This window comes from Bos mutus, chromosome 20, assembly GCF_027580195.1.
Source record: "Bos mutus isolate GX-2022 chromosome 20, NWIPB_WYAK_1.1, whole genome shotgun sequence".
NCBI classification, from domain to species: domain Eukaryota; kingdom Metazoa; phylum Chordata; class Mammalia; order Artiodactyla; family Bovidae; genus Bos; species Bos mutus.
In genome coordinates, this window is record NC_091636.1 from 66,386,286 (window position 1) to 66,403,514 (window position 17,229).

The window sequence follows — 17,229 nt, forward strand, 5'->3', positions numbered from 1 at the left end:
GGCTGTCCTCCACAGAGGTCCTGTTGATCCTGTTGATTCTGCCTTTGTACTTAGCAAAAGTACAAGAGTTTCTCTCATCCTCACCGATGTCTTCAGAGAACGTCTTGCCTCCATCTACAAGCCCACCAATGAGCAGGGAGTCAGTGGATCCTCGGACAAGGTGTGCTAAAGGAAGATTATAAAAACATGCAGGCAGACACCCCTTCCCACAGACCACGGGAAGCCCCTCCACCTGGCTCTGGTTCTTCATGATGCTAATGCTCCCTTAGGGCAGGGTCAGCCCACAACCCAGCCCAGGGCCTCGGCAGACGACCACCAAGCTACTCGGGCTTGCATCTCCCAAGCACGTGTCCCAAGTCCCGTGGTTTGTGTTTCTCCCACCACCATCTGACTCAGGTTGGATTCACACATCCCTTCTTACTCAGTCTGGGCTGGCTGGCAGAGCCCCAACAAAGCAGGGGCGACAGACGTCTCCCGACTGGCGGGATGCTTTGGGACGAGCTCTCAGTCCATCGTGCACTCCTGTTCTTGTCCACTTCCTCCGTAATTAACAGCTTGGGGCTGATCAAATGGAGGCCACCACTTCCCCAGAGGCACAATCCCTGCTGGGACCAATCGGCCCTTATTATCAGGGCCAAGCTGAGCATACCTGGTCTAAAGTTTGGCTATAAAACTATGATCATAGAAAAACACAATTTTTGACAATGTGCTCACAATATTCTTTAGACTCCACAGAAAGCTTGATGAACAAAGTTATCTAAGAATTCTTGCTATGAGGAAATAATTCCTCCCATACCTTTAGACCAGAGCTCTCTGGATCACTTATCTAGACCATCTCTAATTCCTGAAACCAAAAGAAAAAAAGGGGAACAAAGCCTTTTCAAATCTTACTCCAACCATTTTTACAATTAGTGTGTTTTGTATCGTGATATCTGATTCATAACTAAGTTTGGAAAACATGACTTTGTTTTCCATTTATTTGGATAAATGTAGGCCTCAGTGTGCATCTTTGTATTTTGGATAATATTGCTGATTGCTGAGATCAGTGTGTAAATGACGTTTAATATTATTGGCTTTGAAAAAAACAAGTGGGCGTGTACAATTCAAATAATTCTACCACAAGAGAAATTAACCTAAATGAATTTCAGGTTCACTTGAACTTGGAAATATTCAGCATTAAATAACTGATATTAATGTTTGTTTGTTGATCTAAATAATGTAGACATGTGTAAGAGTAATTAGCATTAAGCAGCATATTTTCATTTTACCTAGGTTTAACAGAAGTTAAATATTATTATATGTGTTACAAGTTTGTCAGCAAGGAAATTCTCTCAAGTCAAAAAACTTCTTCAAAATGCAAATGAGATATGAACCTTTAGATAGACTCAAGAATAATTATGCTTTAGGAATGTCTGTCTAAAATAGTCTCTGCAGACTGGGGTAACTTGAACTTCTAACGATTGTACTTAACTAAGTGTTGGAAGTCTATTGAATAGCTAAGTCATTTTCCAAATAAAATACGATTTTGAAACATTTATTACTAGATAGCATATTGAAAAGCAGAGACATTACTTTGCCAACAAAGGTCCGTCTAGTCAAGGCTATGGTTTTTCCTGTGGTCATGTATGGATGTGAGAGTTGGACTGTGAAGAAGGCTGAGCGCCGAAGAATTGATGCTTTTGAACTGTGGTGTTGGAGAAGACTCTTGAGAGTCCCTTGGACTGCAAGGAGATCCAATCAGTCCATTCTGAAGGAGATCAGCCCTGGGATTTCTTTGGAAGGAATGATGCTAAAGCTGAAACTCCAGTACTTTGGCCACCCCATGTGAAGAGTTGACTCATTGGAAAAGACTCTGATGCTGGGAGGGACTGGGGGCAGGAGGAGAAGGGGACGACAGAGGATGAGATGGCTGGATGGCATCACTGACTCCATGGACGTGAGTCTCAGTGAACTCCGGGAGTTAGTGATGGACAGGGAGGCCTGGCGTGCTGCGATTCATGGGGTTGCAAAGAGTCAGACACAACTGAGCGACTGATGATCTGACTAGGCAAAATCTGTGATAAGCCTTTGGCAAAGTATCTGCCTGCGATGCCGGGGATGCGGGTTTAATCCCTGCACTGAGAAGATCTCCTGGAGAAGGAAATAGCAACCCACTCCAGTATTCTTGCCTGGAAAATCCCATGGATGGTGGAACCTGGTAGGCTATAGTCCATGGGGTCGCAGAGAGTCAGACACAACTGAGCAACTTCTTTTTTCTTCTTCCTAGCCCTGAAAGGTTTTATTTTAAAAGTTCAATCTGAGACTCCATAAAAGTCTCAGCAAAGCAAAAAAGTCTATGATCAATTATGGTTATATAAGTCATCAGGCCAAGTTTATTGAGACCAGACCTATATGACAAACAGGTGTTAATTTGGTAAAAATGATGGTGATTTTAGGGAGAAAGAGATGTTCCAATGAATGTTAAATCCCAGCTTGTTAATGGAGGTCTGTTTCTACTCAGACTTACTTTCTGGATAGTTCTTTGTTGTTAGGGTATATTAATGTAAAATTTAATTGAATTATTAAAGGACACTCTAGGTTTGTTTCTGAAGCTTATCTTAGTAATCTGTCTTTGGATAAAGATCAGATGCCTCACGCATGACCTGCAACCAAGATTGGAAGAAGACATAGTTTAAGGAACTTTCTCCAACCTGGATGGAAGGACCTTTCTATCACGTACTCTAAACTAGCTCATGCCCAGTGAAACCAAAGGGAAACTGACTCTTGGGTTAACTCCCACTTCCAAAAGCCCCTAAGCTGGACTGGTTGATAGAGATGCCTGCTGACCTCAAGTGATGTTCAAGTGAAGTCACTCAGTCGTGTCTGACTCTTTGTGATCTCATGGACTATATCCTACCAGGATCCTCTGTCCGTGGAATTTTCCAGGCAAGAGTACTGGAGTAGGTTGCCATTTCCTTCTCCAGGGATCTTCCCGACCCAGGGATCGAACCCAGGTCTCTCACATTGCAGGCAGACACTTTACCATCTTTGCCACCAGGCAAATCCCAACTCACCTTAAAACAATGCTCAAATAGAGGAAATTACACTCCACTAGGGCAAGAAGAAGAGGACATCAGAAGTAGGCAGCTTGACCAAGATGCTCATCTGACTTGTATGATCATTTATAACGTTTTCTTGATTCCTTGGACCTATGCCTATCAATCAAATGCTTTCTATCATGGACATGAGTCTATGCTAGTTTAAAACTCAATCCAATTGTTGGGTTGTAGCCAATTACCTGTGTCTAGTACTTCTGGGTTACTTTGGTGGATTTCTGCTCTCTAGGGCTCTGACTGGATACCCACTAGGAAATTTATTTTAGATGAATGTTCAGTCCTGTTTCATCTATTCACGATATTACTAGATGGGATCCTCTCACATGGCCATTTAATAATATCTGCTCTGATGCTAGCCACTCCAGTGTCCTTGCCTGGAGAATCCCAGGGACGGGGGAGCCTAGTGGGCTGCAGTCTCTGGGGTCGCACAGAGTCAGACACAACGGAAGCAACTTAGCAGCAGCAGCAGCAGCCCCAGCAGATGCTGGCCATACACTTAAGTTTTCTCTTAGGGTCATTCAAACTCAGTCAGAGTGATGAGCTAAGTCTCTATAAAAAATTAACCTCTCATCTATTAAAAGGAAAACTCTCACAGTTATGGGTTGGATCCTTATGGTTAATACCAGGCTATGGTCATTTTAGTTTAAAAGCCCCTCTATGTTGGGAAGGGTTAAATCATACTAAAAATGATCAACCTAGTAATTTTGAAACAAGACTGGGCGCTTTATGAACTATGTCTATCATTACTGTTAGAGAGAGTGATTGGTATGGAACTCTGTGGGTTCGTCAGACTAATTTATGGCCATCACATCTACAGGGATGAATACGAAGGTGTAGCCTGGGATTCCCATGAACTTAAGGTCATACATGTTAACAAATTAGAGGTAACCCCAACGAATCTACCATTGGTATGATCCCAGTGGGTCGCCGATCTGTATCCTACTGGTATGACCGTTCAGCAGCTACTGTGTGTGTGTGCGCACGTGTGCATGCACGCCTTCAATGGGGCTGCTGCTGCTGCTGCTAAGTCGCTTCCATTGTGTCCGACTCTGTGAGACCCCATAGATGGCAGCCTACCAGGCTCCCCTGTCCCTGGGATTCTCCAGGCAAGAACACTGGAGTGGGCTGCCATTTCCTTCTCCAATGCATGAAAGTGAAAAGTGAAAGTGAAGTCGCTCAGTTGTGTCCGACTCTTAGTGACCTCATGGACTGCAGCCTACCAGGCTCCTCCATCCATGGGATTTTCCAGGCAAGAGTACTGGAGTGGGGTGCCATTGCCTTAGAGGATGTAATTGGCCATATCTAAAATCCTGAAAGATGATGCTGTGAAAGTGCTGCACTCAATATGCCAGCAAATTTGGAAAACTCAGCAGTGGCCACGGGACTGGAAAAGGTCAGTTTTCATTCCAATCCCAAAGAAAGGCAATGCCAAAGAATGCTCAAACTACCGCACAATTGCACTCATCTCACACACTAGTAAAGTAATGCTCAAAATTCTCCAACATTTGGAAGTTCACATGAACCATGAACTTCCAAATGTTCAAGCTGGTTTTAGAAAAGGCAGAAGAACCAGAGATCAAATTGCCAACATCCTCTGGATCATGGAAAAAGCAAGAGAGTTCCAGAAAAACATCTATTTCTGCTTTATTGACTATGCCAAGGCCTTTGACTGTGTGGATCACAATCAACTGTGGGAAATTCTGAAAGAGATAGGAATACCAGACCACCTGATTGCCTCTTGAGAAACCTATATGCAGGTCAGGAAGCAACAGTCAGAACTGGACATGGTACAACAGACTGGTTCCAAATAGGAAAAGGAGCACAGCAAGGCTGTATATTGTCACCCTGCTTATTTAACTTATACGCAGAGTACATCATGAGAAACGCTGGGCTGGAAGAAGCACAAGCTGGAATCAAGACTGCCAGGAGAAATATCAATAACCTCAGATATGCAGATGACACCACCCTTATGGCAGAAAGTGAAGAGGAACTCAAAAGCTTCTTGATGAAAGTCAAAGTGGAGAGTGAAAAAGTTGGCTTAAAGCTCAACATTCAGAAAATGAAGATCATGGCATCTGGTTCCATCACTTCATGGCAAATAGATGGGGAAACAGTGGAAACAGTGTCAGACTTTATGTTTTTGGGCTCCAAAATCACTGCAGATGGTGACTGCAGCCATGAAATTAAAAGACGCTTACTCCTTGGAAGGAAAGTTATGACCAACCTAGATAGCATATTCAAAAGCAGAAATATTACTTTGCCAATGAATGTCCGTCTAGTCAAGGCCATGGTTTTTCCAGTGGTCATGTATGGATGTGAGAGTTGGACTGTGAAGAAAGCTGAGCACCAAGAATTGATGCTTTTGAACTGTGGTGTTGGAGAAGACTCTTGAGAGTCCCTTGGACTGCAAGGAGGTCCAGCCAGTCCATCCTAAAGGAGATCAGTACTGGGTGTTCATTGGAAGGACTGATGCTAAAGCTGAAACTCCAATACTTTGGCCACCTTATGTGAAGAGTTGACTCATTGGAAAAGACCCTGATGATAGGAGGGATTGGGGGCAGGAGGAGAAGGGGACGACAGAGGATGAGATGGCTGGATGGCATCACCGACTCAATGGACATGAGTTTGAGTGAACTCCAGGAGTTGGTGATGGACAGGGAGGCCTGGAGTGCTGCGATTCATGGGATCGAAAAGAGTCGGACACGACTGAGCGACTGAACTGAACTGAACTGAAGCCTTAACAACTTTCATAAGCTTTAAATGATAGTAATCGGGCTATTAGCCTACTGAATTCTGAGATCTCTCTGATGAAAAAGGCAGTTCTACACAACTGCATGGCCCTTGACATCCTTACAGCATTTCAGGGAGGCACCTGCGCCATAATTCAAACTGAATCCTACGTTTTTATACCTGATGAATTCTCTAAAATAACACATTTGGTGAACCATATGAAAAGTCAGATTTCTGCTTTCAGTGACCCATTCCCTAGTCTTGATGATCTTTTAAAAAAGAAAACTGGTTTGCTGCGGGAGGTTCATGGCTAAACTATTTACTTTTAATTCCACTAATGTTATTAACTATACCATTTGCATTTTGCTTCTTTCACAAGATTATTATTTCTTGTATTACCAGGTGTATGACTAAGCCTCCAATGAAAATGAGGATTAGAGTTGAAGCAGCTGATCAAATGTATAGCTCAATATACGATCAATGATTGTAATAGTGTAACTGTAGGTATTTTCATGCAACAAGAGGGAATCCTTTCCTGGACCATAACTAGAAGACAGGTGTCCCGACGTCTTTGACTGCTAAGATCTAGTCCGGTAATGGCACACTGAGTGGCTTATCAGCAAAAACCTTCTTCAGAACTGGGAATGAGCCTTCCCAGCAAGGCAGGACAAAATGGTTATGAAATGCCCCTCAATGTATGCCTGGATTTATGACCATAAGAGGGCCGTGTCAACTACAAATTGGCACTTACGAAGATCACTGCCATCTGCCTGCAGGGAAATTGAACCCCAGGCTGCTACAGCTGTTGACCTTCAACAACCCCTGAAGGAGTTCGAGGTGGAGTGAGGCACTCTGTGCTCCAGAGGATCTAGAGGGAAAGGTCTTTAGATAGTTGGATGTTTTTAGGAACAGATTTTATGATCTCAATCTTTGCATCTTCTCATATCTTAGAGAAAGCACTAAATCCCTTCATGGTGACATCAGATCCTCATGACTAACAAAAACCTTTTGTAACATGAGTGCTTCATGGCATTGAACTCCCCCTTCACCAAAACCTTACATATTGACTTTCCCCCACTGCCGCTTTGGAGCAGTCTCTCAGAGCTCTCTGAGATGCTGCCTCCCAGGTCACAGTCTTCATTTTGCCCCAAATAAAACTTAACTTGCAACTCTCAAGTTGTACATCTTTTTTTAGTCGACAGTGCTCACTGACTTAGGTCAAATGACTGTTGAATAAATTAGCTGCTTGGGTAGAATGGAAGATGTTTATCTCTTCTATTTGGAAAACTTGTCATTGTTTAGTTGCTCAGTCAAGTCTGACTCTTTGCAACCAATGGACTGCCGAACACCAGGCATCCCTGTTATTCACCATCTCCTGGAGTTTGCTTAAGTTGGAAAGTTTGGAAAATTTAAATGTCCCCAAATCACACGGGCTATGTGTACAATAGTATGAGCAACTGTGGGTGGCACCCTTGCTGTAGAGGTTTCCTCTCTTCATGAATGAAACTATTGGCCAGATTTAGGTGCTGTGGCTCCCTGCTTTGGTACGGATTTATGGCAAACTTGGGCTTCCCTGGTGGCTCAGACGGTAAAGAATCTGCCCGCAATGCAGGAGACCTGGGTTCAGCCCCTGGGTCGGGAAGATTCCCTGGAGACGGGAATGGCTACCCACTCCAGTATTCTTGCCTGGAGAATTTATGGACAGAGGAGCCTTGCGGGCTACAGTCCATGGGGTCGCAAAGAGTCAGATGTGACTGGGAAATGCACTGATGAGTCTGTTACTGAGTTTGCTTATGGGAATTCTCTAGGACTGTCAGGTACAGAGCACTCAGAAAGACTTCGTGGAACACTGACTGCCCATTCCCAGTGTCTGCTTAAAACTTAAAAGCAGACTGGGATGCAGCTGCCCAGGGATTCAAGAGAGGCTCAGAGACACCCGCACTGACTTCTTCTACTGCTCTGTGAAGTGGGTGTCCTAAGGTGGGACCCACAACCAGAGAGATCAAGTAATCTGCCCACGCTCTCAAAGCAGTTGAGATCAGGTCCCTGATGTGTAGAGAACATCCCTTTTAACACTGGGCAGCCTTAAGAAGTCTGAATACAAATTTTCAAATTTTGATTTTAAGCTTTCGAGCAGCTATTTGGTTTAGCTATGCAAAAGTGTGAAAATGTTAGTTGCTCAATTGTGTCCGACCCTTTGCGACGCTATGGACTGTAGCCCATCAGGCTCTTCTGTCCGCGTGGATTCTCCAGGCAAGAATACTGGAGTGGGTTGCCATTCCCTCCTCCAGGGGGTCTTCCCCACCCAAGAATCGAACCCAGGTCTCCTGCAATGCAGGCAGATTCTTTACCAGATGAGCCACCAGGGAAGCCCTTAAGCTGTGCAAAAGCCAAAGCCTAAGACCTGGAGAGAGTCCGAACTTGTTACAGACCTGAAGAGTACAGACACAGCCATTGAGCCTTCTTCACAAAAACCAAACATCTGTAAGTTAGCTTAAAGACCTTAGGTGTGTTTACCGCTTATTTCTTGGAAGGCTACTTTCACAGTGCTGGAGGCACCTGCCTATATTGTAGAGGAGAAAGTCCCTGAACGTGACCCATTCAGTAATTGGAAACCAGACTAAGGTGCAAGTGATCATCTGATTGGGGGGAACAATCCTCCACCCTAAACAAAGAGTGCACACGGAACTAGAAAAGTAGCAAGAGGGCGCTGGGGGAGAGAGCAGGGGCGAAGGAGAGGGCGCCAGGACCTGGTGTACAGGTGCAGGGAGCCGGCCCGGGGTGGCAAGAGGGCGGTGCACCAGGGGCGGCGGGGGGAAGGGGGCGCATCAACCAGGGGCGGCGGGGAGAAGAGGGCGCACCAGGGGCGGCTGGGAGAAGCGCGGGGCCGCCCGCTCTTACCGTTGCGCATAGTGGACGAGGAACATGGCCAGGAGGATGCAGTTGGGCCAGCGGTTGAGGCGCTCGGCCGGCGCGCCTGCGCCCGCGCACGCGAGGAGCGGCAGGGCCAGCGAGGGCAGCTCCTGCACAGTCCAGGCGGCCCGCGCCGGCAGCCCGAAGGCAGAGCCGGACGACGCGTAGCGCCCGTAGGGCGAGCCCACCAGCTTCAGCAGCACGTAGCACACGACGCCCAGGGCGCATTCCAGGTAGGCGAGCGCGTCCAGCAGGAACCGCTCGGCCAGCTCCATGGTGGGCGACGGCAGGCGTGCTCCATGGCCCGGGTGCTGCGTTGGGCCACATATAGGGCGGCGGCGGCTGCGGGCGGGGTGGGGTGGGGGGCGGGAGGCGCGGTTACCTGAGGCCGGGGTTCGCGGCCGAAGCCTGGGCCCGGATCCGCCCCGTGCGGGCGGCCCCGGAGCCACACGCCACCCGTCTCCCTAGTCCTGGGTGCGCGCCGGGGACGAGGTGGGACGCCCGGGGCGCCCTCCCGCCACGCCCACACGGCCAGAACCCCGCCCACTCCAGGTCCTCCCCGACTGTCTCACCAGTCTTGGGTGCGCGCTGCGGACCCGCCCCGCCCCGCCCCGCCCCGCCCACGCGCCTATAGCCCCGCCCACCAGGCCCCGCCCTCTAGACCCCCGCCCACTCCGGGCACTCCCAGACCGTCTACCTAGTCGTGGTTGGGCGCCGGGGACGGGGCGGGACGCCCGCCCGCCCCGCCCACGCCCCTAGAGTCCCGCCCACTAAGCCCCCCCCCAACTCCGGGCCCTCACCGAGCGTCGTCGCCGCGGTGCGCACGCGCGACCTCGGGCTGGCCGCATCGCTGCCTGAGCTGGCGCGGAAATCCTTGCGCTCCTGCAGGTCCCTCCCTCCCTGCAGGTCCCGGGGAGGCGCATGTGCTGACCCGCGGGGTCCTCGAGCTGCAGCCCGGAAGTGCTTGCGGCCGACGGTGGCGGGTCGAGTTGTGCGGGAGGCGTGCGCGGCCGCGTGGGCCATGGGGCGGCGGTCGTGGGGCCGGCGGCTCCAGCAGCAGCAGCAGCAGCAGCAGCGGGCCGGGAGCGCGGAGGACGGCGGAAAGCGCAATGGGGCGGTAGGACCCGGGGGAGGGCGGGCCGGGGCCCCGAGGCCTGCGGGGCGGCTTCGCGGCCCCGGGTGCCAAGTTTCTCTCACTCCTCAGGGCTGGGAAGGCGGCTACCCCGAGATCGTCAAGGAGAACAAGCTGTTCGAGCACTACTACCAGGAGCTCAAGATCGTGCCCGAGGGCGAGTGGGACCAGTTCATGGGAGCGCTCAGGGAGCCTCTCCCGGCCACTTTAAGAATTACCGGTTACAAGAGGTAAGGGGGTCGTGCCTTTCACGTTTCTCGGGGAGTTGGGGTTTAGAATGCCCCGGGTTTAAAACGGAAATGTATTTCTCCCAAGAAGCACACGTCAGCGGTGTGGATGCTAGAGCCTGGAGGCCTTGAGAGGAGGGAGCACGGGTGTCCCAACGGAGTACGGGGAGGAGGACCTGGCAAGTTGGGAGGTTAGAATCAGAAACGAGTGTGCAAGATGAGAAGCATTTGACTCTTGGGGGCCCATTGACGATCCCCCACCCTTTGGAACACATGAGAACCTGTGACGTTAGTGAGTTTTAAGTGAAGCTTATGGTGTTCTCTCTCTTAATTTTTTTTTTTTTTTTGAGTCGTGTAACTGAGCACGTGGGCTTATTGTAAGCTGCACAATGAAAAGACCAAATACGGGGGCAACAGTCTTGCAGAAAGCGAAAAGGCTTTACTACAGGATAGTCAAGCAAGGAGACAGGAGGCAGTGATCAGCTCTTTTCCCGTCAGCTGTTGAGCAGGGTATTTATCCATGGAAGTAGGGAATAAGTGGAGGAGGGGGCACTGGAATGATGGGTGGAAATTAAAGCTAAGTTTCAAGCGTCCCCTGCAGGTTCAGCGGTGCTTCATCCCTTTTTATGTGCAATTTCAGGGTGGGGAGTCTGTTACATGTTGTGGATTTTCACTTTGTGATGTCTAAAGTTTACTGTGCGTTATTTAACTTATTAAAAATGTTTATTACGAATATTTTGGCCTCGGCCCATGGCATGTGGGATTTTAGTTCTCAGACCAGGAATCAGACCTGCACTCCCTACATTGGAAAAAAATAGAATTTTAACCACTGGACCGCCAGGGACCGTCCCTGCTGTGGGCTGTATTAGTCCTTTGATGTGCCTCTGCTGGGCAAAATGGCCTTTAGGACTGTTGTGGCCATATCCTGTTTCGGTGGTCTTCTTCGAAATGAGCTTAGAGATGTCATTTAATCAAGTTGTTTCTTCCTTACGAACCTTTAGTGTGTAAGTTTAAGGATATGGTTGCAGTTGTACCTTTTGAAGAGGACCTGAAAGTGAAGATGGAACTCGAGGAATGTTTAGGAGAGAAGGGATAGAATAGTATTGAATGTAGTTTTTCACCTTTTAGGGATTAAAGGACAAGGATTGTTTAAGCTTTGAAAGAATACAGTAAAATGGTAGTAATGAAAGAATGTCTTCACTTGGCACACAAGGATGGCTTTTATTACAAAACACAATCTTGGGTTTATAAAGAGATAAGGTTTATTGAATTAGCTTTCTAGATTGATTTGAAACTTTAAAAAAATTTTTTTGATAGCCATGCAAAAGAGATTCTCCATTGCTTAAAGAACAAGTATTTCAAGGAACTGGAGGACCTGGAGGTGGATGGGCAGAAAGTTGAAGTTCCACAGCCCTTGAGTTGGTAGGTATAACACGGCTTCATTCTGTTGGATATGTCTCTAGGATTTTAATCTTTGTCGCTTGAATTTATTTCTTGGTAACCCGTTTGATTTTGGCACGAAGGAACCTAAATGTGCTTTCAAGACATTTTCCTGTTCTTACTCCCGGTGTTTTTTCCGCTGTTGCTTCACACGCATGCAGGCTTTCCTTTGTGACTTGCAGCGCTGTGTGTTGGAGTCTTGATTTCCGTCGGTTTTTCCAAGTCAGTCCAGCTTCTCTTCTTCCTCGATGTTACCATTTCCACCATTTCTACCTAAACCCCTTGTCTTCATGTCAGAACTGTTGCAGACTTAATGTTTTTTTGCAGGGCCCAGGCATAAGACCAGGTAAGAGTCAGAGGCTGGGACACACATGGAGTGTAGCTAGCATTTCATTTTGCTAATTGCTTGGTTTATTGCATACGAACACACTGCACAACAAAAGTTAGTCACGCAGAGAAGGAAAGGAAAGGGGGTGATGGAGGAGGCGACTCGGCATGAGTGTCGGTCCCCTGCCTGCAGGTGGGCCTTGGGACAAGTGTGAGCTGGAAGTCCCCGTCTGCTCTGACAGCGCCTCCAGTGGCGTCTGTCTGTGAAACAGTTCCTCCATCTTGCAGCATCAGGTCCTTTGACAGTGAACCTTCAAGCCCCCGTCTCAGTGTTTTAAAGCGTCCCGACAGTGGATGTCTTAACAGTGATAATCTGAGACCTCCTCTCTATCAGTCGCCCCTTCTGTTCCCACGGTGTCTTTCTGAGACGTTACCAAACGGCGGATGTTTCCAAACAGTCCTCATGGAGGTTCACATTGGCCCCTGCGCCTCCATTTCAAACTCCTCAACATCACCCAAAGTCACAAGATCACCCAAAATCCCACAAGATGAGTGGGATTCCCATGACTATTAATCACACCATAGCTCCTCGCCCAGCAAAGACTCAGCAGGGGCTGCATTAGCTGTCCTGTCTGTCTCTGTCTCCAGGGCCCATGCTCACCCTCCTTTTATCCTCGCTGTCCTGTCGGTGTCTCGTGGCTCATTTGTGTGTCTTGATCCAGTTTAGGCGTGTGAAAGCAGTCCCGTCTGTCTCGTGAATGGCCCAGAGAGTCAGGCACAAACCGTGGTCGTGCCAAGGCCGGGGCCATCAGTTCAGCTCAGCTCAGCCCAGTCGCGTCTGACTCTTTGTGACCCCATGGACTGCAGCACGCCAGGCTTCCCTGTCCATCACCAACTCCTGGAGTTTACTCAAACTGGTGTCCATTGAGTCAAGAGATGCCATCCAACCATCTCATCTTCTGTCGCCCCCTTCTCCCGCCTTCAATCTTTCCCAGCATCAGGGTCTTTTCCAGTGAGTCCATTCTTTGCATCAGGTGGCCAGAGGATTGGAGTTTCAGCGTCAGCATCAGTCCTTCCAATGATCATTCAGGACTGATTTCTTTGAGGATGGACTGGTTGGATCTGTGTGCAGTCCAAGGGACTGTGAATAGTCTCACAGCCTGGGCTGTGGAAGTCAAGAAGTTGTTAACAGTTGCACATTGCAGATTATCAACTTTAAGGTACTGAGAATTCTTACAAAAGGACAACAGCACATTTTAAATGATTACCATAAAAAGGTGAATTTAACCATCATTGTCTGGCAGTTTGTTGTTCAGTCGCATCTGACTCTGTGACCCCATGAACTATGTCACACCAGGCTTCCCTGTTCTTCGCCATCTCCTGGAATTTGCTCAGATACTTGTCCATTGAGCTAGTGATACTATTTGAAAGCATTGGTTCTTTGGACCCCAGCCTTCTTTATGGTCCAACTCTCAGATCCATACTGACTACTGGAAAAACCATAGCTTTGACTAGATGGACCTTTGTTGGCAAAGTGATGTCTCTGCTTTTAATACACTGTCCAGGTTTGTCATAGCTTTTCTTCCAAGGAGCAGGTGTCTTTGAATTTCATGCTTGCAGTCACTGTCTGCAGTGATTTTGGAGACCAGGAAAATAAAGTCTGTCACTGTTTCCACATTTTCCCCTTCTGTATGCCACGGAGTGATGGGACTGGATGTCATGATCTTTGTTTTTTGAATGTTGAGTTTTAAGCCGGCTTTTTCACTCTCCTTTGACCCTCATCAAGGCACTCTAGTTCCTCTTCACTTTCTGCTTGAGAAGATGAATTTAAGCAGCGTTTCTTGACAGCTTTTGAAGTTTTGACTGTTCAAGTGTTTGATGTATCTTTTCTTTTTGGCCAACCTTTGTTCATCACAAGCCAAATTGAGGTTTTCATTGTTCCTGGTCCGTGCGTTTGCTTGCTTTTCATTCTTTTGTTGGCCATTTGGATGTTCAGTGTCCATATCACAGATGTGCACAGAATCCACGGTGAAATGAGAACTGAGTGGCCAGATGCTTAAATCAGATCAAAACCAAATGTTACCATTTCAGAGCGCATTTCTGGTATACAGGAATAATACACCAAAAAATTCCATGATGGCTTTTTTGTTAAACAGTTTTAATCAGAGTCTAGAAGCTTGACTGTTAGAGAACAGGAAAAGGTCGCTGAGGCCAGCAGGTAAGGAAGGTGTCTCCCCTGCTGTGTCTGCAGCATCAGCGAGCGCGGCGGCCGTCACGTGACGCGTGGGCCCCCCTCTCAGTCACTGGGGTGTGCACTCGGCTCTTGGCCTGTGCCTTGATGTGGAGATTTGGGGGATGGCCCCGGTGCTCGAAGTTGGTGTGTTTGATGTTTTCAAAAGCAGGTTTAGGATTGTCTTTGCACATTTCTATGCATAATCTTTCCTGCTTTTGCTGCCTCACACAGTCACCTGGAAATGTTTATTCCTTCCACCCTGTGTCCAGAAGTTCAGCTTTTCAGATGCGGCTGCCTCTGCGGGTTCTCTGCCTCTGGGCAGAAAGAGGAGCTGGTGAGCCGGCCCCCTGGGGAAGGGGTGTCTCTCTGGGCTGTCCTGGTGGTTTTCTTCCACTGTCCCAACCCATACGGAATTAGTCTATTTTTATTGTTTTCTGCAAACTACAGTGGGCCTTTGGTTTACTTGGCCCATTGAATGTTTAAAGGCTATTTTTCACTCTTGATTGTTGAACTTTGGATCTCAGGGCAGGACCAGTCAATTCCAGACCTCTTGGAAAGGCCCTGCAGGTATTCTGTGGGTGAAGAATGCAAGGAGTCACCCCAGTAACAGCCGGGCCTTCTCTTCACAATACTGTTTCATCCAGTTTTCTGAACATAGATGAAGGGTCTGAGCAACATGTAAGATGCGAGTTCCTAATACTCACCCTTTTTTCGTTATCAGTGACAACTGTGAGACAGTTTTAGTCTATAAACATTAAATCAAATTCACTGGTCAGGTGTGGGATACCCCATAAATCAGTAAATAAAGCAGAAACATAAAATACTTTCTGGTGGTTCTTTATATTGTGGAAATTGCAGAAATAGATCTTAATAGTCTTTTAACCTTTTGAGACATAGTGGGATGTAATGTAGGAGAAGTATTTTGGGGGACCAGGTTTTCTAGAAGGAATGTCATATATAGGACTTACAGCGTGTGCAGATTTCATTTTTTTTCTTACCTTTCATAGACTGGGAATTGCGAGGGGTTAAAGCGTTTTTTATAAGGCCTTGTTTTGACAGTGAGTTGTTGCAAATGCACCTTATTGTCGTTCTGTTTATGTTCTTCTCATTGAGTTGATGATGAGTTATCCTGGAGGTGATATATGGAGAGAGGCTTGAACTCAGTCTGTCTTTGTAGTTAACTCTTTGAAAGTTTAATAATTTTCTCATAAGATGAAAAGCTTTCGTAATTATGACTTAACAGTCAGATTTTATTCTTGTAATAACAAATTTACATTTTTAACTAGTAGAAACTTAACCAATAAAGCACATAAAGAAATATTCCTCTCAAGTTATACCTAGAGTCTGCTCTCTATTCAGATCAGTAGCTCAGTCGTGTCCGACTCTTTGCGACCCCATGAATCGCAGCACGCCAGGCCTCCCTGTCCATCACCAGCTCCCGGAGTTCACTGAGACTCATATCCATCAAGTCAGTGATGCCATCCAGCCATCTCATCCTCTGTCGTCCCCTTCTCCTCCTGCCCCCAATCCCTCCCAGCATCAGAGTCTTGTCCAATGAGTCAACTCTTCACATGAGGTGGCCAAAGTACTGGAGTTTCAGCTTTAGCATCATTCCTTCCAAAGAAATCCCAGGGCTGATCTCCTTCAGAATGGACTGGTTGGATCTCCTTGCAGTCCAAGGGACTCTCAAGAGTCTTCTCCAACACCACAGTTCAAAAGCATCAATTCTTCGGCGCTCAGCCTTCTTCACAGTCTAACTCTCACATCCATACATGACCACAGGAAAAACCATAGCCTTGACTAGACGAACCTTTGTTGGCAAAGTAATGTCTCTGCTTTTGAGTATGCTATCTAGGTTGGTCATAACTTTCCTTCCAAGGAGTAAGCGTCTTTTAATTTCATGGCTGCAGTCACCATCTGCAGTGATTTTGGAGCCCAGAAAAATAAAGTCTGACACTGTTTCCACTGTTTCCCCATCTATTTGCCATGAAGTGATGGAACCAGATGCCATGATCTTCGTTTTCTGAATGTTGAGCTTTAAGCCAACTTTTTCACTCTCGTCTTTCACTTTCATCAAGAGGCTTTTGAGTTCCTCTTCACTTTCTGCCATAAGGGTGATGTCATCTGCATATCTGAGGTTATTGATATTTCTCCCAGCAATCTTGATTCCAGTTTGTGTTTCTTCCAGTCCAGCGTTTCTGATGATGTACTCTGCATATAAGTTAAATAAGCAGGGTGACAATATACAGCCTTGATGTACTCCTTTTCCTATTTGGAACCAGTCTGTTGTTCCATGTCCAGTTCTAACTGTTGCTTCCTGACCTGCATACAAATTTCTGAAGAGGCAGGTCAGGTGGTCTGGTATTCCCATCTCTTTAAAAATTTTCCACAGTTTATTGTGATCCACACAGTCAAAGGCTTTGGCATAGTCAATAAAGCAGAAATAGATGTTTTTCTGGAACTCTTGCTTTTTCCATGATCCAGCAGATGTTGGCAATTTGATCTCTGGTTCCTCTGCCTTTTCTAAAACCAGCTTGAACATCAGAAAGTTCATGGTTCACATATTGCTGAAGCCTGGCTTGGCGAATTTTGAGCATTACTTTACTAGCGTGTGAGATGAGTGCAATTGTGCGGTAGTTAGAATTCTGCTGTCTATTAGAAAATGAAAATTCAGCTTTGTACAATAAGTAACGGCAGGCAGCATTCAAATTAGTGACGTTTGGTAGTTTGATAAGGTAGTTACCGGCACGTGTGCTGTTGTTGATCACAGACAATTCCGTTTGCCAGGAATCTTATGAAAGCAGATGTTTGGCTATCACCAAAGGCTTGTATTCTTGCCTGGGAAATCCCAGGGACAGAGGAGCTTGGCGGGCTGCAGTCCACGAGGCCGCAAAGAGTTGGACATGATGGAGCACAAGCACATAAATACACACAAAGGTTGTAGAGGGGCGGCAGGTTCTGTTCAGTTACACAGCTAGAGCCAACCCACAGGAATCCCTGCCGTTCACCTCTAGTGAGGCCACAGGGAGTATTTAAAGCTAAACACTTATTAAAATTGTCTAATAAGTATGATTGCACTTTCGTTTTGTATTTTTGAAACAGGTTAAATATTGAAGAGGGAAGCAAGCATAA

General features: G+C 47.0%; 2 protein-coding genes across 2 annotated transcripts in view; one reads left to right on the top strand and one right to left on the bottom strand.

Annotated features, from left to right (window-relative positions):
- Positions 1-9,113, bottom strand: part of SRD5A1 (steroid 5 alpha-reductase 1) — a 37,490-nt gene extending 28,377 nt beyond the window's left edge. Inside the window, exon 1 of the mRNA XM_070357746.1 lies at positions 8,727-9,113. Within this exon, the coding sequence (XP_070213847.1) occupies positions 8,727-9,013 (287 nt within the window). The 5' untranslated portion in view covers positions 9,014-9,113. The remainder of the gene's footprint in view (positions 1-8,726) is intronic.
- Positions 9,114-9,651: 538 nt separating this feature from the next.
- The window catches only part of NSUN2 (NOP2/Sun RNA methyltransferase 2), a 33,611-nt gene continuing 26,033 nt past the window's right edge, over positions 9,652-17,229 (top strand). Inside the window, exons 1-3 of the mRNA XM_070357745.1 lie at positions 9,652-9,855; positions 9,943-10,100; positions 11,415-11,519. Of these exons, the coding sequence (XP_070213846.1) occupies positions 9,760-9,855; positions 9,943-10,100; positions 11,415-11,519 (359 nt within the window). The 5' untranslated portion in view covers positions 9,652-9,759. The remainder of the gene's footprint in view (positions 9,856-9,942; positions 10,101-11,414; positions 11,520-17,229) is intronic.